Genomic DNA, 24,567 nt, shown 5'->3' with positions numbered 1-24,567 from the left:
ACGAGGATGTTATATGAGTGACGGCATGAGAAAGTTCGTGAGAGAAGACTTTAGAAGGAGCCAACCACAAGACCCATGAAGCAACCCCTTGAAGCCGGCTCCGACCCTTACATTTTCATGGTCTTAAAACAAAATATGAAGCAGGCCAACTCAAACAATTCATATCGTTGGTGTTATTTGACTTAGGAAACAGTTCTCCATCCTATTCCCCGACACAAACTTGATTTCGTTATATTTAATGTCTCAATCATACACTGCACCGGCTATGTGTGCCACTGCCACCATCGGTCAACAACTAGTCATCTTCAGGTCCTTACATTAATATTCACAATAGTTCGGCTACAACCACTTATTCGAAATTTAAAAATTTAAAATTTAGTGTGATTTGTTCGACTATGTGTAATCTTTTATTTTACTCGATTTCATGGCAAGAGTTTGAATAGATAAAAAAGAATTAATTTTTATACGGTCGGGTCAAAACAAAATGCCTGTTTGGTCGAAAAGTAGACCTTTGCCCTACCCATTGACGACCCAGATCGCTTGAATGGCAGTAGTTTACAGCTAGCATGCTTTTTCATGTGATGAAAATTTTTAACTGGACATGTAGGATATCACAATAGAGTCCTTTTTAGACTTCTAAACTCTTTCACTGGATAAGCAAAAAGTAACCTACACCTCTCTGATCACGAATTGTCTACCACATGTGAACAGCTAGCCAAGATTTTTGAGTACTCACCGTTCATATATCGTTTTCTCACGCTCAAAAAACAAGAAATTTTTTTTAAAAAATTGTTTTGGAGTTCAAAACGTTCTTTGGGTGACATATGATTTAAATCATTTACAGGGCGTTCTAGAATAGTTTATCTTCGTGTATATAATATCAGCTTAAACTAGTCTGAATTTAAACGGAGATAGTCCTTCTAGCAAATCTATACGAACGAATCTCCTTTCTTCTTCGATTGTCTAATCATGTTTATGATAAGAAAGTTGACTCCTCGTAAAGTCGTGAGTTCATAACTTAATGTGATTCAGAATAACATTTATTTTTATTCGAACTTACCCTAGTTAACCTCATTCTTTTCATTGATCCCTTGATCAAGAACGTCAAACTCAAATCTGATTTCTCCTATCGGATCATGGTAAAAGCCTCTAGTAGCATCACTTTATGATCTCCTATGTATCACCGACAGTACCTCCAAGAACCTTAAGTTATGATTAACATACAGTATGGTCTCTTCAACTCATATATCCCGACCGAATCTGCATGGTATACTGAGAGTTGCAAATGAATTCGATAATGATGTGATATATTTTTGAGTAACAATAGTGACATGGTATGTACAACTGAGAAACACCTTTCTAAAATGCACACATCTTACTCTGGCTACATATTCTCTGCACTATTAACTCATCAGATCATATAGGATATCTTCACATGTTGGTGAGAGGTGAATCACTGACGACAATGCATTGACTCATATGTATTTCGAAATTACACCCAATCTTGCCACTTGATGACTCCATACATGTTGTCCCGTGTTAAAGGACTAATGAGGTCCAACTATAACATTTACTTTTATTTTAGGCAGCTGAATCGACTAGGAACCTGTTTAGAATATACAGTACGCTTCCTTGTGAGTTTCATGATCTTACGTTGAAAGTCAGACCTCATGATGCTTTTTATATATTTAAGAAAATTGGCTTGCTAGATTCCTACTCTTACACTCACTTCGAGATTTGGACAAGATCTATTTTCAAATTAAATTGCATATGTTTCTGTGTACTAGAATTTTGGTGTATTTGTACAGTACTCTACTTTGAAGTAATACACTTTTGGTTTTAGAAAGAAACAAAAAGAGAGAAAGAAATGTATCATAATAGGCATGCTCGTTTTGTTTCAAAGAATGTTAAAATTATGAAGAGTAAGCTTGTTCCAAATACAGTTGGTATACCAACTCCATTTTTTAGGGTTAAAAAAAGGTGCAGTTTCTCCATTGGCTGATCCCATTTGATGTTCGACATGGTCCGTGGCCTGCAAGATTTATAAATTGACTTCCATTGTATAGACTTATCCCATTGAAACCCTTCGCTTTCATGAAAACTTCTCTAGTGTTCGATGTGTTTTTTTCTGTGTTACATTGCAAACAACGCATCAAACAGTTGCAATAATTAATAATGGCAAGAACTGCTGAATGTAGAGTGGAAAATAAGAAGGGTTGTGGTTTTCTGAGCTCAATCCTTCATTTAAGAAGCTTGAAGCCAAGAAAATCAATCCTGGACTCCTCGGATTTTGCTAATTCTCCTTCAGGAAAACCCCTGATAAACCCGACACCTTTACAACATCAAGAAACCAGAGTTCCACTTGCCGCAAGAATCCAGAGGCTGTCCCCCGGCGATTTGCGCTCCCAAAGAATGTCGCAAGTAGTGAATTTATCCTACTATGAACAGATGAACAAAGAACCGAATTTCACCTCAAGTGACTTGAGTTTCACCGTTTCTAGTGATCAGCCGAAATTCAATGCAAATGGAGACATGTATCGGGCTTCCACAGGTAACGTCATGCTCATTGGCCATTTAGGTAACTTGAAGCGACATGCTGTAGAGAAGTCGTTCAATGGCGATAAAATGGTTACTAAGCATGTTATCAATGGTACTGTCGTGGAGAAATCGGCACAAGCTAGCCATGGGTTCGGGAATGTAGTTAGAAGTTGTGCAAATAAAATGGATTCGGATGCTATGAAGTACCTCGGAAATGACAAATATAAGAAAGGGCAGTTTGAAGAAGCATTGGCCTTATACAATCAAGCAATTGCTATTGATCCGTGCAAGGCTTGCTATTATAGCAACAAGAGTGCGGCATTGATGGCGTTAGGCCGCCATTTAGAGGCCATCGTCGAGTGCAGAGAGGCGATAAGAATTGACCCTTTGTATCATAATGCACATTATCGTCTGGGGAAACTGTATTTAAGGTTATACATTAATTTATTGATATTAATTCAAAATATTTGAATGTTTTAATTTTTATTGCTTAACTAGCCCTTTGTTTTCAGATTGGGAGTAGCAGAGAAAGCTATCTGGCACTACAAGTCATCGGGACGGAAGGCTAGCTTCGAGGACTTCACTCAAGCCCAAGCTCTAAAGAGTTGTGTTGATAGGTGCAATGATGCGCAGAGGCTTGGAGATTGGAGCAAATTGCTTCGTGAGAGCCAGGCTGCGTTATCCATGGGTGCAGATTCAGCTCCACAGGTTACACACAGCTCCCCACTTTCTATATCATGTCTCGAGATTATAAACACGAACAAAGAAATAATAAATCGTGTGAATTAAGCGATATTGATGGTCCCAAACTTGAAGCTTAGATACACTGATATACAATTAATAAACCATTGTTAATTAACATTGCAGTATCATTGCAAGCTTTTCTCATACACATTGTCACAAAATGCACTTGGCTTGGCTGATATAAATGTAGATACACGCAATGAAGGCAGAGTCTCTGCTGAAACTAAAGAGACACGAAGAGGCACACTCCATCATTCAAAATCAACCGAGTTTCGACATTGAGCTCAATGACAAGTTTTTTGGCTGCTCTGCTACGGCTGGTTTACTGTTAGTTCATGCCCTCGTTTACATGGCTAATGGCAGGTTAATAAATTCGTTTTTAATCCAATTTCGTTTGCTTCGTGTTTAATTAAGTGCTGTCAAATGATTTCGAACACTCTAATCTATTGACAGGTTTGAGGATGCTATGACTGCGGCTCAACATGCAATGAAACTCGATTCCAGCAGCAAAGTGAAGTCGATCTTCGAAAGGGTGAAGTCCGTGACATTAGCTCGATTAAACGGTAACAGGCTATTTAAGACATCCAGGTTCACAGAGGCAACGTATGCATACACAAAAGGATTGGAGAATGATCCATACAACTCCATTCTACTTTGCAACAGAGCCGCTTGCTGTGCCAAGTTAGGACAGTACGAGAAAGCGGTCGAAGATTGCACGGAATCCCTCAGTGTCCGACCGAATTACAGCAAGCCCAGATTGCGTAGAGCCCATTGCAATGTCGAGGTAATCTCTCTCTCTCTCACCAAAATACTAAATTCTATCAACTTCAATGGAAAATATTCTGATTTCAAGTTTCATGCACTTACTTGTAATTAGTTGGAAAGATGGGAGGCCGCGATTGAAGATTTCGAGGTGTTGATGCAACAAATCCCTGACGACCAAGACGTGAAAACCGGGCTGCTGAAAGCAAAAACGCAGCTCACTAATAATATATCACACAATATTAGCACAGAGGCGACAGATCTTGTATTAGTATCAGGAAACAAGCATTTCACCTACTTTTTATCTCAACCGGGTAAATTATTATGCAATCTCTTTATTCTTAAATTTATTTAGACTAATTACAGAAACATTGTTGGTGTCGTTGAAATTGACAAATAACAACTAACAGAATTTGTCAAGTAATATCTGTCGCTCAAGTTGCAGGGTTATGTGTGGTGCTGTTCTGCAGCAAGTTAAGCAGCAAGCAAGACTTGCAGCTGTTGCAACACGTTTCCCGAAAATTCCCGTCGGTCAATTTTCTCAAGGTTAATTTTTTCTCTGTTCTTCTGCACATATGCACCACAAATGATAGAATACACATTATCTAATGCGGATGAAATCTATTCAGACAACGTTTGGTGTGAAGGATGAAACATTATGTTTTCTTGTTCGTCTGATTTTTTGTTCAAATTCTATAAAAGATTAATATTATTATATTATCCATGTATGTTTGCTATCGTACTTATATCATAAACACTGTATATATACTACAATGCGGACTGGCTGACATTTATAAGATTTCAGGTTGAAATCGAAGACAATGCAGGCGTAATCAAATCACAAGGTGTGAAGGCCGTACCTGTTTTCATAGTATACAAGAACGGTTCAAAAGCAAAGGAAATTCCAGGAGACAGAATAGATTGGTTGGAAAGACACATAAACTTGTGCCGGCAACAGTGATTGGGCCTAATAATGACCAAGGCAGGCCCACATTGTAAAACTAATTGGGCTTTCAGGAATCTGTTGGATGTTTTTTCATGCTTTTCTATATAATAATAAATAAATAGTTATTTACTAATTCTATCCCTTTATCAGAGCATGTGTCAGTCACTATGTTATTGTTGATTAATTATCTATAAATTTTTATTTTTATTCAAACAAATATTGAAATGCCAACATTTTTTTTATAGTTTGGTATTTCTAAAGCTTTTTAATTTTAAATAAATTCACCTATTCATCTTATATATTATTGTCAAAGTTGAACTGAGAAAATAGTGTTATGATCTGTTTTTTTAAATCTCTAAAATACACATACTTCTTTCGATAATATTTATTAATATTTTGGGATAAAAATGAAATTTATATAAAAAGTTTTGTAGAAAAACATTTAAAAATAAGAAATTTTATAGTTACACTTGACTAGTTGACCCACCATAGTCTAAAAAGTGGCCGGAGGTGGTGTAAATTTTATTTAATATGATGATAACTTCACCACAAGTATAATAAACCAAATAAACAATTTATGCAACCATTTCATTCACTTGGTCGGTCTATGGAACTAAATTAAAGAAAAAAAAATTCATTCTTAGAAAAAGAAAAAATTCAGTGAGAAAATATCGTGAGTCAATTTTGTGAGATATATATTTTAATATGAGCATAATTGACATGTGAGATGTTTCACGTAAAACTTAGTAGAGAGAAAATACGAAGACTTTATTGATATATACAAATGTACCGATACAATTTCAAAACATAGAGATCATGATGTTCTTAAAATCTGAACACATAATAATAACAAAACAAATCCAGTTCACAACAATTATTCATATAATATCAACAGAAGTTATATTTAAAAGCAAAAAAGAAAACAAAAACAACCCAAATAATTGAATTAGGACATACGATCATCATCATCATCAAATTTATATCTCATCTCTTCCAACTGCGACTTCTCGACAGTAAATCTCCGATTCCTCCGACGACCCAGGTTTCCTTCACAATATCAGATGAAAATTTCGACAAATCTGCTCCATACGCCATAACCACTAAGCTTTCTTTACTCTCTGCGTTACCTGTTTTCTCACATTTCTCTTCACTTTCCTCTTCTTTTTCCTCATCTTTTTTCTCTTCTTCTTTCTCTTCTTGCCAGCTTTTTGCCGGAGCCGATCGACACCGCATTAGTAACAGCGCATTGGATGGAGGCGCGCAAGGCGGTGCTTCATCATCATCTTCCTTCAACTCTTCATCAAACAAAGATTTGATTGTCTTTCTTTTGCTTTCTTTAATTTCTGTGATCAGTTCATTATTTCGATCAGTATTTTGCTGTAAAATCATAAACCATTTGGAGAAGATCGTTCTGGATTCATCATTCTCGTCGCACTGATCATTCATTTTCCCAGTGCTTTGAATGTTCTTTTCTCCATTTGTGCACTCTGCATCTTCGAATTGATCTTCATCGTCGTCTTCGTCATCGTCATCTGATGTTATCTCAGCCGAAGGAAACGACCCGAAGCACCGGAAGTCGAACCGGAGACTGCGCAAGCATGTCAAGAATTGCATAACATCTTTCTTGAACCCCAGCGCATCCATCCAAGCAGCTTTTTTTTTATGCTTCTTGTTATTGTGCAGCCTCTCAATCTCTTCCATAACCGACTGCCAGTTCTTGCAAGAGCTGGGCTTTGGCCGAACTTTGATTTGCCCCGCACAAGTGACCTTTGGGGATGTGGGCTCCGATATATCTGAATTAGTAGGCTTAGTCTTTGCCCAAAAGAGTGGGCTGGCGTGGCCGCGGGCTGCGGTATTGCCGCCACCACTAAGTCTCCTCATGTGACGGCTTCGGTTGGGGCGGTGATTGTGGCAATTTCTGGGCTCTGATGGCCTCGCGGGGCTACAGATTGGTTTGGGCATCAGAGTCAAGTGAGCTCTAGACGGAAAACAGATGAGTAAATCTGCGGAAGGAGGCCCTTTGCCATCTCTACCACCTTTCATGGTGTAATGTTCCTTGCCTTCAGCTCCTCGGTGGTTTCAGATCTCTCATATTGATTTGAGTTTGGATGAGTTACGTTATATTAGAAGGAAACGAGGGGCCACCACTCGCCCAAGCATATCATTAACATCACTTAGTTAACCAGAAAAAAATGAAGTAATAACAAAGCATAGATAGTATAGTTCATTTATATATCAAAAGAAGATTAGTTTTTGATTTTGCAAGAAGTACTTCATATATATTATGGGGCCAGTTTTTCTTAGTGGCTCCTTTTTTATAAAAAAATTCACACACCTTTTCGCTCTCTCTGCTTGAAATGGGGTCACAAATCACAAGCGAGTGGCCAATTTACTTTCTCGGCCTCTACTTTTAGCCAAACATATTATATAACACGGATAGGGGAGAAGTAAAGTTGGTGCCCACGAGCCTATCAAAAACTTTGGTGAGCCCATGCCAGCCAGATATAATTCTCAACCTATGATGCCACTGGCCCGCATAAATAAAAGTTGAAACTACCAAACAAAACCCATTGTTATTAATAATGCGTGTGCTTTATTCTATAATTAATTATGCTAAATTTGTCCATAAAAAAAACAAGATCGGAATTCTAAGTTCACAATCGTGCTCGCACCGATCCCAATTAAGTATAAAATTCATTTTTCCAGTGGAGATAGATATATACACCGAAAGTGATCACCAATGTGAAAAAGTTTTAGTTAAATTAATTAAAGTTGTTAGTAGGACATTATGAAGGGAGTTGGGCACTCGAGAGCATCGGCCAAAACGGGCCCTCCATTATCACCACAAATTGCTATTACGAAATATTATATATTCCTCATCAACTTTCCGCTTCATCAACTCTTATTTTCAAGACTCGGATTTCTCTACATTCTTGAATTTTAAAAATGGCGACTAACAAACTTACATGTAAATAGTGGAATTTTAAGCTGATGGGCAGTGCCACATGCATGCATCATCAAAATTATGAAGACAAAAATTAACAATTTGATTATTGATTTCCCTTTTAATTTGCTTCACATCAATAAAGCTGTCGCTAATGATTTGGAAGTTAATTATTCAATCAATGAGTTCATTTCTGTATCTTTGCTTCGTCAGTCTCTTTGTTTCCTACATCATTAGTTTTTTTTTTATTTGAGTATTTGATTTTTAAAGTCTAAATAATTTCTGATTAATCCATGTAAGAAATAAAACAGGACAAAAAATTGTGGGTCTTGCTAAATTTGAACCTCCCATAAATAATTTTGCTAACTTTTTTTTAAAGATGAATTTTACCAACTTTTATATATTATAAGTGGTCCTTATATTATAAGATTTTGGAAACATAATTAATAATAATCATAGTTAGGTGAAGTTTGGTGTTTAAACTTAACAAAATCTATCAATGGCATATCACATTAATTATTAATGAATATATAAACTCATATATACAATATTTTGTCTCAACTTCTATGATTTTCAATAATTTTTTGGCCAAAAATCCTCGCTATATATGTTGAGTAACGAAACTTTCTTTTCGGATAGCGGGAGATTCCTAACTAAACCTATGTCGTGTGGACCTATACCAATATTAGGAAAAGACTTGAAAGTTGAATTTAATGCATAAAGGATGTAAAGTTTCAACTTAGTGCATGATCTTTTGTCTTTGCTTCTTGTATTAGGGTTGGCAGACAAATTCATTGATGGAGGAAATCGAGAAGTTGAGTTTTGGAACTAGTATATATAGTGGTTAAATATTAAGTATATATACAGTTTTGATATGTTGTTCACCTATCATGTATTCATCCGTGTTTATCGATTAAATGACACTCATTTATTGGATATGATGAAGTATATCCAAATTGTATATACAATAAATGAGTATCATCTCATTAGTGAGCACGAAAATGGTCATATATAAAGAAGACTTCAAGTGCGTAAATCTTTAATTTCCGATATAAAAATACAAGCTTGTAACCAACCAAAGAGTTTAATTAATTGTTATAAACTTTAATATATCTCGTATGCTACAAAATGAGCGTGTCATGAATAAATAGAGAGTCCCATCCCCATTGATATTGGATCAATTATAATTATTATATTATATTATCTAATAATAAAGTTAGGTCTTGGGTAGATTACTTTAATAATTGGCGACAATATTAGAAAAGTGTAGCACTAAAGTTTAAACACCCTTTCATGGAAAGATTCATGCTTTATATACGCGTCGACATAATAATGCCCTTCACACTTTCGATATGTGTAATCTGATGCAATTAATTAATTTTCCTTTGCAGAAATCCAAGTCTTCCAAAATTTGGAAGCTTTAATAATTTCCAATTTTGAGATATTCCTAAATTGATATTCCCATTTCCCATAAATGATAAATTGTTTTTGGTAAATCAAAAAGTTATAAATATAATGAGAAACAACATGTTCCCGTGAACGTTTGCAAAACTTTATTTTGGACATAACCTCTAACTTTATTCTAAATAGATTAATTTGATGCTATCATTTCAATATTTTTCAACCACCACTTAGATAATTTTGAAAATTACAAATAGTTGAAGAAATATATTTGATTTTCCAAGAAAATGAATGCTATCGATTCAAACAAACCTAAAAGGGAATGTAATATCCATGGCTTTATTTATAATAATATGTTAATCCATCTCCATCTCTACATATATATGTATATTTTTTCATAAATAACTCAAATAGATTCATGATTCACAAAATTGACACTGTGAGACTATCTCACAATAGTTTTTGTTTTCATAAAAAATAAAATAAAATCCAAATTTGGAAAAAAAATACTTGGAAAATTAAGAAGGAAGCAAATCATGCACGACCAATCGTTTGTAACATTATGCCAAATACAATTCACCCCCTTTTCATTTCTTCCTGAAGTAGGCCGCATGTCTGGTCATCTCATTTCAAATCAAAGTATCATTTGCGGTTTTAAATCAATGGCGGACGAAGACATGTCATTTTTATTGTAATTATTATTATGTAGAATACATTGTATAATAAAGTACTTCAACTCATTCTTCATATATCCATATCAATCAGTCGAACTTGAAATTTAGTGTTTCATGTATCACCTCCGATGAATTAGCTTGCTGTGTGCATAGGCTTTTTCCTTGGATTTAGTGGTAGTAGTTACTCAAACAACTAAGTATTTGTCATTTCCATGCTGCAGAAGCAGTATCTGCTAAGACATGTCAACCAGAGTCCTTGTACAAGAAAAAAGAAAAAGAAAAAAGAGATCAATATTGCATCATTCGGTTTCCATAGACGGTGTGCGGATCTTCTTGATTGGATTCTCCGGAGATTATGATAGAAGACAGAATCATTACAAGGAATTCAGGTATCTGCTTATTCATTGCAAGCGAGGCGAGAAACTGAAATCTAGAAACTTAGAACCTTCACACATATCTGGTATGTTCACAGCTAAAGGAACAAAGAAGGATTTTGTTGCGGCTAACAACATTGTGGCAGAACACTTCAGCAGTACCAAAGCACCAACAAATTAGCATTCTAAGTAAGTTGCAAGAAATTCTCTTTTTAATATATACTCCCCTACAGTCGTTAGTACGACATCCACAGTTCTCTCTCTCGATCAGAGAAACACCACATTAACTGAAGAGAAAAGGTGATGAAATTCACCAAGAAGAAAAACTTCCTCCACCAGAATAGACTGTAGCTAGGTTAACTGGTGTTAAACTTCATAGAAAGAAAAGTTAACAAATTGGTATCCACGGCTATCTAAAGAAAAAGAACAAATCAAAATGATTATGTGCTCATTTTGAAAATGTTTCATCACCTCGTACAGCAATGACCTAACATGACGTCAAAATCTTTAAAATTTCTGGAACAACCATGAGGAACATCAGGCATACAAACTTCTTTTTACCTCTGCAGTGTGTTTTTAAAGTCCAACCATAAACATAAGTCTCCAAAGGTGTATTATGTGCTCGCTATGAACAAACTCCAAGATTTCAAGAACAGAGGTATATCATGTTCAGAACGAGTTTTGATATCAATAAAATGTCTGAATTTTTTCCATAAATGAGTAGAGCTACCGATAAAAATATTAATTTCCAATGAACATGAAATGAGCTACGACACCTCAGCTATAGAGGATGGTGTAAATCAAATCTAAATCAAGTCTGATGACAATAAAAAACATATGTTTTGAAAGACGGGGCAACACATGAGAGATACTATTCAAGCAGTGGAAAAGCAAGGAACCTATTAGGTTCAATCAGTTCCCACCATAGGCACCAACACCGTCCCGGAAAATACATGCCAAAATCTCATCTAGATTTTCCCCAAAAAAATGCTAATTGTTTCATGTTTATTTTATCTTTATCAATGGGTTCGTCTATGTATACTTTACCGAACTCCTTGAAATAAGGGGCAACAAATCTCTCAGAAAACTGAGCATCTGAGATCGTGCAAAGCACTCCAAGGCTAGGCCAATTCTCTATAAGTTTCTTTGTTTCCAAAATCCTTAGGACTTCAAGCCGGGGCTTATATCTCTTCTCCACGCTGTACATGAGTGAAACAGGGTAATTAACAATAGTTGACATATCGTACTTTCCAGAGGCCAGAAGAACCTCTTTTACCATCTTCATCTTCTCCTTCGATATGGTAAACGCCGGACTTGAGGTCCGAAACATTTTCAATATATCAGTTTCAGAAAAACCCAAATCCCGAAAAGCCTTCAACTTGAGCTCCCAATTCACATTGCTCAATGAACGCACAATCCTAACAGCATAAATAAAACTTTTAGAGCTCCTACTGACTCCCAATTGATCAACCTTATCTACACATTTCCTTAAAACTTCTGGTTTATGTAAAAGAAATCTCGGAAAAAAGTAGATATGATTCACAATTTGGTTCAAGGGAATACCACAGCTCTGCAAGAATTTGACATTGGGCACCAGAGTCTTTTCCAAATCCATTGTAAAGAACCACCCAGAAACCTTCAACAGCTTCGCCACCTTCGCGTCGGACCCCAAAAGACTCTTTAGCACAGATAATGAAGGGATGACTCTTTTCTTTGCACTGCAACCCAAAATCCCAGGATCTTTTGAGATCATAATGGCAATTTCAGTTTTCGAAAGGCCTAATTCCTGAAAAATCTTAATTTTAGGGTTGATAACTTTCTCGGTACTCGCCGAGAGCAAATAAGGTCTACAGCTCAAAACTCTCTCCAATTGGGTTTTCGAAAATCCACTCTCTTTCAGGGTTGAGATAATTGAATCATATTTTTCTGGGTTGCGTAGACGAGTTAAATTAGAGGCGATTCGTGACGCCGTTTCGTGAGAGAATTGGTGCCTTTGAATCAAGTAATCAGAAACGGAAAGACTGTCTGGAGGTTGCGCCTCCCTTGAGGTAGAGAAGAAATGAAGGTGAGAAAAAGAGAAAGAAACATGGCGTAGAGACGCAGGTGCATAAATTCTCGAAAGCAAGAAAATACGACTCCTGTATATCACAGACATCATGAACAAAAAGTTGCAATTGTGTTCGAATCAAAGTACTTCGAAAAGATGAAATCACTAGCCTGCAATCGCATCAACGTAAAAGAAACAGCTCTCTGGTAGATTTCTATCAGAATGCCGATTAGGGATCTACAGCTCTGAGGTGAAAAGACACGAAGAACTGGAGGGGCTGGGGCTCATCGTGTACAGTTAATTTTTTGAGATTTGTATGTTTTAGAATAAAAAAATCTTTCGATTTATTTATTTATTTATTTTAGTCCAAAATATATTTAGATTTAATTTTTTCTTTACTTCTTTTTAATACATTTCCCCTTTAAATTTTAATTTATTATATTAAAAAATGTAAGGGGTATCGGATTTTGTGTGTATGACAGTCTTATTGGTCGTATTTTGTGAGACATATCTCTTATTTGGGTCATACATGAAAATGTATTACTTTTTATGCTAAGAGTATTATTTTTTATTGTGAATATCGATAGGGTTGACCCGTCTCACAGATAAAGATTCGTGAGACCGTCTCACAAGAGAACTATTTAACTCATTTTGAGATTCATTTCGATATATATTTATTGGAATCCGATTTAGATAGTCATATATTATTATTATCATTATTATTATTATTATTATAGGGTTAGTTCGACTCGTATTACTCGAAGGATGATCCAACATCTACAAAAGAAACATTAAACTTTTTTCCATTAAAATTGAATAATTTTAAAAAATACATGTCGAATTTATAAATTTATATTATTTTGGTAGTGAGCCAAGTTAGGGCCCAATAAATCGTTTTTTCTTTTACATAAACCGGAAGTTTGAGGAAATGTGTTGATGTAACCCTGAGTGCTATCGCGGGCTCAAAAGACCTTAGAAACTTTTCTTACAAAATGGGGGGATTAAGTCTTTTCCTAATTCACTTGTGGGTAGTTAGTTCTATGACCCGTGGAAGCTAATCTGAAAAAACATTTACAGTAGTACTAATATTTACACGATGGCTCTAGATATTTTTCTCTCCCGAGTTGAGTAATACAGATCTTTCTGAAGTATGTTACGAACTATGTGGTCCTTGCCCTGTATATATAGGAAATTGATTATAAGCTTTTTTTGTTTTCAAACCATTAAATGTCCGTTTCCCTTTCGTTCGAACCATGTACAATTTGCACATATGACTCCACACTTTTCATACATTCAACCTTTTTATATTCCCAGCTCCCATATAATGCACGTTAGACAATATTCACAGGAGTCCGCAGCCAAACGTCCCGAACAATTCGTCATCGATCCTTCAAGCTTAATTATTTTGATTTTCACACCTGTTGTTGCTGTATATGGTCTATTTCATACTCACTGTGATGATTGCATAATTTTGTACAGTGGAATTCATGTTTGGATTACATCGACCGAAGTCTACTGACTTAACCACATGTTGATTGGCTTGAGCTATCACAGCTTAATATTTCGTATTTGTCTCTTTCTTCAAAAAGAATTTGACATGGTAAAAATTTAAGTCGATTGCAATTGTACGCGCCGTTTTCTTGAACTAAAATAGTACATTTGTTGAATGGGTTACTCGAGTAATTTGCAAAAGTAAATTGCATGTTCAAATCTGTCACTCGGTATTTGTGAGGACAGAGAGCGTCTGTTATATGCCTGATAATATTTCTTCATAGTTCTTTATATTCAGTTTGCAGAAGAGTACATTTTTTGAGAAAACATATTAAGACCATTGGATAAGATTATGTTTGATTATGTTGTGAGTTCAAAGATGATAAAACCTTCGTCATCTTCTTCCTTCAATTATTCCGCTGCTGGTTTCTTTGCTTTTTCTTGTAGATTGTTGAACTATTTGATCATTTTGGTATGGACTCTATGTTCTGCTCATTGCTGCAATATAAGATTCTTGGAATGTTATAATATATGATTGACAGAATGTGAAACACGAGACTTTGCAAATACTTTAAGGCATATTGAAGCCAAGATCATGAGCTATGATTATTCAACTATACTTGAACTCAAAGTTGTCATGGGTCTAAATTTTCCCGATTATCTATTTTATATGTGGCCTTTTATTTAAATCAGTAAATTCACCGTGAGTTTTTTGTTATCCCCGGATAATGAAATTATTAGAGGTCAGTGAAATTGTGTGATCATTATTAATCGCATTGCAGTTTTCTTGTTGGAGTGTTGTAAAGTGCAACTTCCAAAATTTATTTTCTCAGGCTTTGTTAGGAGCTCTGGTGTGATAAACTAAGGTCAAGTAATATGACAATATATTGGGGTCCAAGTGTCATGAGCTACCAACGGCCCATGCTATATCGAGTTATCAAAATTTTCCTGGACTATTCAATTTTCAAGATTTGTTTCACTTTAGAGACACCTAATTCTATGCTGCTCCTCACATTCTTTCCCTTGTAAATGATACATGCACACCCTTACCCACCATTTCACCAATAACCTTCCTTCTCTCCCCTTCTCACGTCCATGGAGGAGCGGGAGAGGTCTCTTTCAGATGAAAAAAATGGACCACTTCACGATGGAAATGATACTCAAGAAACCATCCGAAGTCATGAAATCACAAAAGCCACCTCACATACGAAAGACGGCCCTTTGCCCGAATCCACCAGAAATGGATCACCTACAAAAGATGACGACGACCCCTTACCCGTATCATCTCAACCCGCTATTCAACCAGCAACTTATGTGGTTCAAGTTCCCAAAGATCAAATCTACCGTGTCCCTCCACCCGAACACGCCTTTATATTGGCTGAACGTCATGCCAATCAAAAGAAGCAAAAGGGATCTTGTTGTTTGTCTGGTCAAGCTTGCTGTTCCTTCTTCCCAGTAAGTATCCTAAACTTTAGAACATAACCTTTCAATTCATTTAAATGCATTCCATAAACTTGGCTTGCATCACGTGCAGCTCGGACGATGGCGAAGAAAAGAGAGTGCACCGACTCGAATACCTGATAGCGATGTCTAAGTTCTATGCTAAAGATTTGGTGGGCTCAAAAAATTGGTGAAAACAGTTATTGCGGAGTTGGTTGATTTCACAATGCAATGCGTGGATCCTGCGGGTTCTGGACAGAACTATACTCATCTTCCTGCTCTCTTTAAATTTTTTGTGTGTTTTTTTTTAAATAAATAAATTTGAAATTGTCTCCTGTTTTAATTTGAATCACTATATTGTAACTATGGCCATTGCAATAGAAAGAAGGCGTACTTCAAGAATAGACAATAATATAGGAATGCACCGAGGAACAAAAATGACACTTTCCATATCATCGTTTATAATTTTGTCTATTTTATCCGAACATGTAGCGATTTTCTAATTGTATATGGTAAATTTTTTATGTTTAAATAAATTTCTATGTATAAATCAAGTTTGAGGGCTCTTCGTTTAACAAATCATCGTAGAAATAGCCACCAGCTAATATTGTGAGTATTGAACGTTTATTTGGTACAACTATTTCATTGTGTTTTAAAAATATATAATTTGTCATATACTATACTAATACACCAATTCTTTACTCGGTAAAAAAAAGGAAAAAAAAAAAAGGACAATAACTCAAAGGACTGCAAACGAGTCGAACTACTCGAGTTAGGTTAAATATCGAGTCGAGTTCGAGTTGCTCGTAATCGAGTGGAGCTCGAGTAGTTAGTAAGTCTGATCAAGTAGTTCGCGAGCTACTCGACAATATATATATATATATTGTATTTAAAATTTTAAAAAATTAAATCGAGTTTTTCGAAATCGAGCTCTGAAATTAATACTCAAATCGGGTTGAGCTTTAGTCGGAGTATTTCAAATTTTTTTGAGCCGAATTCGAGTAGCGTGACACTTTAATTCTACTCGACTCAGTTGTACACCTAGAATCCACAACATCAGCCCAACAAAATCAGGCACATCCATTGCTCATCGATTCCATCAAATCTGGTCCAGGCCCAAATAGAATCAGCCCACCAACCCAAAAATCCAGATTCCTAGTTAGAATCCGGATCACACACACATATATATCCCTTAATCCCATAATAGCATTTTAAGAGAGAATTTTAGGGAAAAAATATCATGTTAAAAATCCTTCAATATTCTCTATTATATTAATGATCTTGAGTTTTTATTTACATGACATAGAAAAGTAGTCGTCAATGAATGATTAGATGTTCGGCGCACGTATTTAAGATTAATTTTTTCTTAAAAATAATAATTTTTATAGAATAAACTAAAAACAGAAGTTGTCCTACTATATTGTACATGTTCCAAGGATCCTTGTCAATCCAAAGCTAGTATTCACCAAGATTCACAGTAAACTTACACAAAGTAAATCGTACATGTGTCCATGTTACCATACTAAAAGCAAATTTTTTGAAAACCGAGAATCTTCATAGTAAAAGGGCAACTCTTCCAGCATCCCAACATTATTTTGCATTGTCGCCTCCAACCTGGTCACTTTTGATCACATGGAGATGAAACTGTCCATAGGACAAGTAACACACAACCGATAATCAACAGTACGAACCTCGGCTCGAGCATCGATGTGGGGACCTAATTCTTTACGTGACACGTTCCATGAAATTTAGCCCTTAAATGCTCGAATAATTTATTTTTATAAAGAAAGGGGATCAGTAGCAAGGTCCAAGTGTTTCACATTATTGTTGCTGCATGTTAGAAGCTTTTTAATATGTCTAAATTGAATATTATTGAGATATTCCTTACATTAAGGCCAATAAGAAAGATTAGGCTTATAATATTCTTAGTTGCACTTTTTTTTATGTGTTCAAGAACTAAATGTCAATTGTTTAATGAATTAGTGATTACTTAATGAGGTTAATGTGGTACTTAGGGGGGATATGCGCCTTTTCCACCAATTATTGGTGTCTATATAGCATTATTTTTTACTTCAAATTATTTGATTAGGCCACCAATTATATAATAAATAAATCATGCCACACACACTATATTGTTCTTACCACCTCTATTTTTGTGTACGTCCATGCCATCAATTATATGTATAGATATACACACACACACACACACACTGATTGTCCATGCCATCAATTATATGTGTATATATTTATATATACACACACACTGATTGAATTGATTCCTTCTTTACACGTCTAGATTTTTTTTTAAAAAAAAAAAAAGTTGATAGTTCTTGAGCATCGATTTCCTTTATTTATATGAATTGGGAGCATGTTGGTGTCGATAAACCCATGTATCGTTCGCATAAATCAAACACTGTAAGTGGAATCCAACTCTTCTTCCAACAAATATTCATGGGTTTTCCTCTAAATTCAAAGGAAGTGGGGGGTTTTCACTTTCACCACCTAACACTCTTCCTAAAAAAATAATGATACCAATAAAGTAAAAGGAGGCATGGAATCCATACACACTTTGAGATTCCTTTTCATCTTTTGAAGTGGGCACTCACAAATCCAAGCGCCCAATAGTGTGTTGCTTAAAGACCAATATTGGTTTACTTCCAAGTTTCCATCATCTATTGGTTATTTACAAAATTTATTATTTTTATTATTATTATTATTATTATTATTATTATTATTATTATTATTATTATTATTATATATATATATATATATATATGATCATGTTCCTAGTATAATTTCCACCTTAATTAGTTGTCATTGTTCATAGTTTAAGATCTTGTATATGGAGCGGAGCTATCCTTGATGTATGCATCATTATTTCATTACATAGTTTTGAATCATTCTATTTGTAAATTGGAAAGTCTTTTAGGAATCTTGCTGTGAATTTCACATGATTTTATCAGCAATATGAATGAGTGCCTTTGCCATTTTTGTGCTGAAGTTGGTCATGCTAAGACATCTTCCATAATTTGTTCTCATCTATAATTAATACATGTCGTCAATTATTGTATAGTACTGGGTGAGGCTTTAGTCGAGAATTTGATTATGACATAAATATTTTTCGCATAAACGTAATAAAAAAATGCAGCGTAAAAATTTAGTGCAGCATATAATATAATTATAATAATTATAGTAATATGACATAAAGAAATTTGGAACGCCATTTTAAAAATATAAATATTTCTATCCATCGATACATGTAATGATATATATACCCAAAAAATGTACAGTGGAATTTGTGCAATTGCAATTATAATGGAACTTTTGAGATCCCGTAATTATTATAATTATAAAGATTTGATTAAATTTTTCTTCACTTTCAAGATTTTGAAACTTATTAGATATTTTGATGGCTTATAAACATTTTATTTTAAAGCTTAAATCTTGTGAACCAATTTACTTATAAATATCTCACATCCTTGTAAATTTAGTTAAATATACTCTTACCAAAACTTTACCTAAAAAAAGTGAAAAGACAATCAAAGAATCCTGTGTTTTGACCGGCTAAAGGTCTCCACCTTTAATGTTTCAGAGAATCAAGGCATGTGCAATCTCTCTCTCTCACACACACACACACACATATATACACATATGTATATATATGTATATATGTATATATGTATATATGAATGAGAGAGAGAGAGAGAGTGAAATATTCTGAAAATGTAGGAGATATATTTATGAAATTCACTTGAAATTATTATCCCAACTCAAATGTTGGGCCTAAAAGTCAAATAATGTCCGGAAACTTGTCCTAAACATGCAAATACAGTCGCGTACTAACTCGTTTTATGCTGTATAATCGTGGATATAATAATTTTAAAAGGGAAGAAAAAAACTTGCAACATATTTTAAACACGCTTAAATGTGAATGCCTTGAAAACACAACAAAAGCAAAGAATAGAATTATGCTCAATTGGAAGACTTTCCATATATAATCATATTCACAAAGGTCCCCAAGAACTTTCATTATCTACAACTTGAAACCGAACAAAAGGATTGCACGTGCGATATAAATATGCATCGATTTCAATTTGTTCCTTTTGTGCCAATTCTCAAATACTAATGACACATATTAAGGATCAATATATATAGTTTACATGTATGTATATATATATACGTGTGTCTTAATCTTAATTATTATTGTATAAATAAAAATTCGGCGATTGTAAAAAATGTGAGTTAATATATGAATTCTATGTAAATTATGGGTTTATCGACTTTCGTGTTCTTCATTTAATAACATAAGATAAATTTAAACAAAAATTGAGAAATAATGGGAAAGAGACTATTCCAGTACTATTTCTTTTGGAAAACGAAATAATCCCTTGGGGGCTAAATTACAAAACAAAGTACATGCAGAATTATGTAATTAGTATCAACCCCATCTCCAATAAAACATCTGGGGTAGGGCAAGTTTGGTTCCCGCAGTTAGTTCCTTAATAGGGATTGCTTCCACCCCACTAAACGTGTTAAGAAGTTCATGACCTGCCGAATATCAAACAATCACGTGTTACACCACTTCTATGTTCAATACGCACAAAATTGAATTTCCTCGTACTTACCTCGGATGGTTCTTTTAAAGAATATGATGCATAGGTTTCTTTCGGAGTCTTCGATACCAGAATTCCTAAACCTTGTCCCTTCCTCCGTAGAACCTGCTGATCATTGTTTATTATAAATTCGAAAGGGTCGGACGGAGATACGAAATCACAAACTTACCTTGAATGCATCTTCATCGGTGCGATCATCTCCTATGTAAATCGGAAAAATATCGTCGTTCGACTCCGCGTAGCCTAAAGATTGATAAACATACGTGCATGAATTTTTTTTTTTTCCTTTCTAGTTTTGTATAAATTATGTTTGACTCGATCGGTACATAAATGTATACAGTAATTCCCTTTGCTTACCCAAAGATTCCAACAAGAATTCAAGTGCATTGCCTTTGTCCCATTTGATAGTGGGGCGAATCTCTATAACTTTCCTTCCTTGAGTTAATCGAAGCTGCTGGTACCCCTTCATTATTGATTTAACCTGATCACCCAATTCTCCCCAGTTCTGCAAGTAAAAAAATATAAAATTCTCAGTTTTAAATATATTTTTTTTTCATTTAAATGGCAGGATATAATTAGTACCTTTTCTTCAACGCGACGGTAGTGTACCGACAGACAGAATTTATTGTTCTCAACTTTAGCGCCTGGGATGTGTTTGATTTTCTCTATCAAAGTTTTGTATACCTAAGAATTAAAGCCATATTTTCGGCATTTTTAGTGACAAAGTTTTCACAATTATATATTGATAATTTTAAGAGAAGTGACACTAACTTCATTGATTATTGGCAGAAACTCTCTGGCCGGTTGACAGATGACAGTTTGATCTTCCTGAACAATTATTAATAGCATAAACAGATTTTATTTTCTTGGAAAAAATACTAATATTTCTCGTGCTCGAGAAAATTAAATACGAATGTATGATTTATTATATCATACTCACTCTTCCTTGTTTGTGTCCTTTTGTTGGTCCCTTGATGTCCATTCCGTGGCTACCGGCGTAATAAAGCTCTGATAATCTCACGAAACTATGTACCTGTAATAAAATTTCCCAGATTACGACTCCAATATTAAATACAATCACTTGTTTCAAAATTTAATAATGATCTTGAAACACAAAAATAATGTACCTTAGCTCGGCTCCTCCCGCTAACAATGGCAGTCGGGAAAAACTTGGCTACGCATTTTACAGCGTCTCTCATCTGATTATTCGATATAAAAAGAGTTGCATATTATTATTTTGTTTTCGTATTTGAATCGGGGGAGTAAGAATTTTCATGGTAAATATGTCGAACCTCGTTCGTCATGAAAGCACGGTCCGGATCCTCCACGATAGGTGATAATGTGCCATCATAATCCAAGAAAACCACTATCTGTTTCCCCTTTGAAACACTCATCATCTCTTCAAACATGCTCAAAGCAGAGGGATGGTGAAGCTGTTTAATTTGGTATTAAAAATCATGTGTCAATCACCCACGCTAAAGTCAAGTGATTTCCAACAAAACCCGAATCAAAATATTGGTCTTTTTTTTTCGTGCGTGTGAACTTACAGTCCAAGAACTTTGATCCTTGGTATCTGAGGCCCTTCTGGTGGGCGAAGAAGCTCGCATTGAATCAAGCAAGGCATTGATCCTTGCTCCATTCCCACAGGTTTCGAGTTTCTTTAACAGCTTTTTGCGCGACAAGTATCCGTTCTGCGAAATGAGTGGCTTTGGCACCGTCTGTTGGAACATAGTCGAGTCGGACTTGGCAACTGCGATTGCCATGGTGAGGCAGGATTTTGCATCAGAAATAACCATATTTTGGTTGGTCATGATCAAATGATATAGTAAATACTCTTTCAAATCTCTTCAACTGTATATATAGCAGCTACCTTGCAAGCCTGCATTGACGTCAAGGGTCAAAATAATAGTAGTAGTTTGTCATATGACCCACCGATATCGTCAAATAAATTACAGAATATATAAGGAATGTAAACTACCTAGAAAAGGGCTCGAAGTTTTGCAGGAAACGAAATGAAAAACAGGGAGAATAGAGACAGAGAAAGAGAGAAGAAACAAACAAGCCAACAAGACACGAGGCAAATGTTACAAGTGACAAATGAATGGATTTGTGGTTGAATTTATAAGTAACTCCACAGCAAAAAAGAGACCGACTTTTATTTTTCCAACTCTTCTAGTACAATTCAGTCCCTAATAATTAAGAGTGGGTAAATTCATATTTTACAAGTACTCTTTTGGAGTCATTTTATCCGCCCTCTTTAATATTCCTTTTTCTTTTTCTTTTTTTTCAAAATAATTAAAAAATTTTCCTTTTTTCAGGTCTTTTTGCGTGTCAAATCAAATTTTCCTTCAATTATGTTAAATACCTACATTAACTTTTTGTAACATTATATCCAACCCAAATATACACACACACTCACTATCACGTTAATTTTTATATTATTAATAAGTTATGTGTATCGTTTTGCTCGATAAATTATTAAACAATATTTCCACTTTCAATTCTTCTTGACTCTTGTAACATTAATGTCTTTCATGTAACATTTAATTTTCTTAAAATAATTATTATATTTATTTGCATGATTGAAAGCATTCATTTGAGCAAAAAAAAAAAAAATCATCATTAACGGATTTAAAACATGAATATCTGACTCAAATACGTATTTAAACTGACTAATGCTTGGATTTTCATTTCTTTTTTTGGGGGGAAAACTGATGTAAGATTTGGCAATACTTTCAAGTTAAATGGATTTTTAAGCCATTCAATTATGACATCAATTATATTACTTTGATTATAATGTAGTGTACTGCTAGATTTTTCCTGAACGAGAAATTTTTAAACAAATTATTGGATTTGTGTTATTATCAATCATGCGAGAGGAAGATGCAAATTAAACGACCCAATTATTACTAGTGGGAACTAACTGTGATTATGCATTATTAAGCCCTTTTCCTGGAATGAAACAAGTTGCATTATCACATATTCGATATTTGTTTTCATTACATTTTTTTTACAGAATGCATATTAGGTATCTGATGAGATGTAATGATTAAAATGTGATATCTGATACATTGTTTCGTTTCAAAATTTTAAATCAGATCGCTAAATTTTGTTATGCTGTTCACCAATCGTGTTTACATTTTTGTCCACCAATGAAGTGGCGCTCATATATTTCAGGCGAGGTGATCTTACGTGGGAATTGATGTTTCTTGACCAGCATATACAAAATTACATCATAAAAATCTAAGAATTAATGTATTTCGAGCGACCCTTTATTTATTTTTTAATTAAAACCAACAGCTTTCAACCTAAACTGTTGGCTCAAAACAAGCTGCATTAATGTATATTATTTGGATTTTATTCAGACAGATATATAGGTGATCGTATGATGTCCTTTCTTCCACTTAAATGTTCTATCTCAATTGGTACAAACCGCTAGCAAATTAAAATTTTAGTTTAGTTGAGGTCCCAACTTAGTTTAATAGTTTTTGCGACTTTTGACTCATTCTTAATCAACTCTGACTCGGAAATTTTGAAACTGTACGTGTTTAAAAAATTTAAAATTCAATGCGAAGTTTTACGTTTTCTTTTCTTTTATTATAAGTGGTATTTTTTAAAATTAATTTGTTTTTTGAATGTACTGATTTTTTCAGTGGTGAAAATGAAGGTAAATATTTAGATAATACAAATAGTTTACGCTTAATGGTTCGAAGTTTGTAAGTATATATACGTCCGTGACCAAATATCAAAATGCTTTCCGGCCAAGTTCCACAGAGAGATTCCACGATAATTTAGAAAAAAAAGAATGAGAATATATGAATTATAAAGATTTAGGAACTTTATTAGCTGAAAAATATCATCTTCGATCCTTTGAATGCCTCGTTTTCAAAGGATTTGGAAAATGATAGGTTCCATACATATTTCTTTTAAGCGTAAAACTCGTGTCCTAATATCTTTAAAAAAATTGATGGTCGATTAAAATTTAAAATTCAGTTTCGTTTTGTATAAAATACCTTTTCTTAGTGAGCAAGTTCAAAGCTTTGATTGCATCACATGCATGCATCGATAACATTAAATTTAGAACAGAATCAACTGATATAATTCAGTGTAAAACCAAAAACCTTTAAACTTTAATATTGTATACTTGTGTGAATCAATCAAACTTTCTAGAAATGCGAGAAGAGTCTCGTGGAATATATTGAACATTTGTTCAAATTAGTGTAGAATAAATCCACATTACTGGGAATATTTTACTAACTTTTCACACACACGCACGCGCACACGCACACGCACACACATATATATATATACACATTGAAATTTAAATTTAAATTTTGAATTGTATAATAAGAAATCCTCGTACGTAGTTACGTGGAAGGTGAATTACAAAGACTTTTGTGTTTCCAAGTGATTCAGTCAAAAAGGCAAAGGTTATTAAGTACCTAAAAATCTGAAGTATTTTCCTCTTCAAATACTGTCCAAGTTCATTTACACGAATTTGAGAACAAGGAATAGATTCATCGTTATATTCCAAATTTGATTAAGTTTCATGTGAGGTGGGACGGGTTGACGATGTCTATATTTACAAAAATG

The 24,567-nt window shown here is 34.5% G+C and overlaps 4 protein-coding genes and 1 long non-coding RNA gene across 5 annotated transcripts; 2 read left to right on the top strand and 3 right to left on the bottom strand.

The window, feature by feature from the left end:
• The first annotated feature begins 2,032 nt into the window (after positions 1-2,032).
• Positions 2,033-5,064, top strand: LOC142554392 (inactive TPR repeat-containing thioredoxin TTL3-like). Its single transcript, XM_075665064.1, has 7 exons — positions 2,033-2,969; positions 3,051-3,246; positions 3,473-3,645; positions 3,736-4,066; positions 4,160-4,358; positions 4,490-4,590; positions 4,850-5,064. Exons 1-7 carry the CDS (start codon positions 2,176-2,178, stop codon positions 5,003-5,005), a joined length of 1,950 nt encoding a protein of 649 aa, XP_075521179.1. The 5' UTR covers positions 2,033-2,175; the 3' UTR covers positions 5,006-5,064.
• A 669-nt stretch (positions 5,065-5,733) lies between these two features.
• LOC142552834 (uncharacterized) lies at positions 5,734-7,242 on the bottom strand. The gene has a single exon (XM_075662695.1). It carries the CDS (start codon positions 7,031-7,033, stop codon positions 5,975-5,977), a length of 1,059 nt encoding a protein of 352 aa, XP_075518810.1. The 5' UTR covers positions 7,034-7,242; the 3' UTR covers positions 5,734-5,974.
• Positions 7,243-10,047: 2,805 nt separating this feature from the next.
• Positions 10,048-12,139, bottom strand: LOC142552833 (uncharacterized). Its single transcript, XM_075662693.1, has 2 exons — positions 11,947-12,139; positions 10,048-11,801 (listed from the first exon to the last, which is right to left on the bottom strand). Exon 2 carries the CDS (start codon positions 11,711-11,713, stop codon positions 11,348-11,350), a length of 366 nt encoding a protein of 121 aa, XP_075518808.1. The 5' UTR covers positions 11,714-11,801; positions 11,947-12,139; the 3' UTR covers positions 10,048-11,347.
• A 2,552-nt stretch (positions 12,140-14,691) lies between these two features.
• Positions 14,692-15,735, top strand: LOC142554390 (uncharacterized). Its single transcript, XR_012822183.1, has 2 exons — positions 14,692-15,376; positions 15,456-15,735. It is a non-coding gene; the product is annotated as an uncharacterized LOC142554390 (long non-coding RNA).
• A 3,984-nt stretch (positions 15,736-19,719) lies between these two features.
• Positions 19,720-22,080, bottom strand: LOC142554391 (putative trehalose-phosphate phosphatase H). The gene is made up of 11 exons (XM_075665062.1): positions 21,953-22,080; positions 21,522-21,853; positions 21,267-21,407; positions 21,102-21,173; positions 20,915-21,007; positions 20,746-20,802; positions 20,557-20,658; positions 20,332-20,479; positions 20,144-20,217; positions 19,987-20,079; positions 19,720-19,909 (listed from the first exon to the last, which is right to left on the bottom strand). The coding sequence occupies exons 2-11, from the start codon at positions 21,783-21,785 to the stop codon at positions 19,853-19,855; spliced, it is 1,101 nt and encodes a 366-aa protein (XP_075521177.1). The 5' UTR covers positions 21,786-21,853; positions 21,953-22,080; the 3' UTR covers positions 19,720-19,852.
• Between the last annotated feature and the right edge of the window lie 2,487 nt (positions 22,081-24,567).

Source organism: Primulina tabacum, chromosome 8 (assembly GCF_025594145.1).
Source record: "Primulina tabacum isolate GXHZ01 chromosome 8, ASM2559414v2, whole genome shotgun sequence".
Taxonomy (NCBI): Eukaryota; Viridiplantae; Streptophyta; class Magnoliopsida; order Lamiales; family Gesneriaceae; genus Primulina; species Primulina tabacum.
Note: the sequence above shows the minus strand (reverse complement) of the source record. Positions and strands in the feature narration are given on the sequence as shown.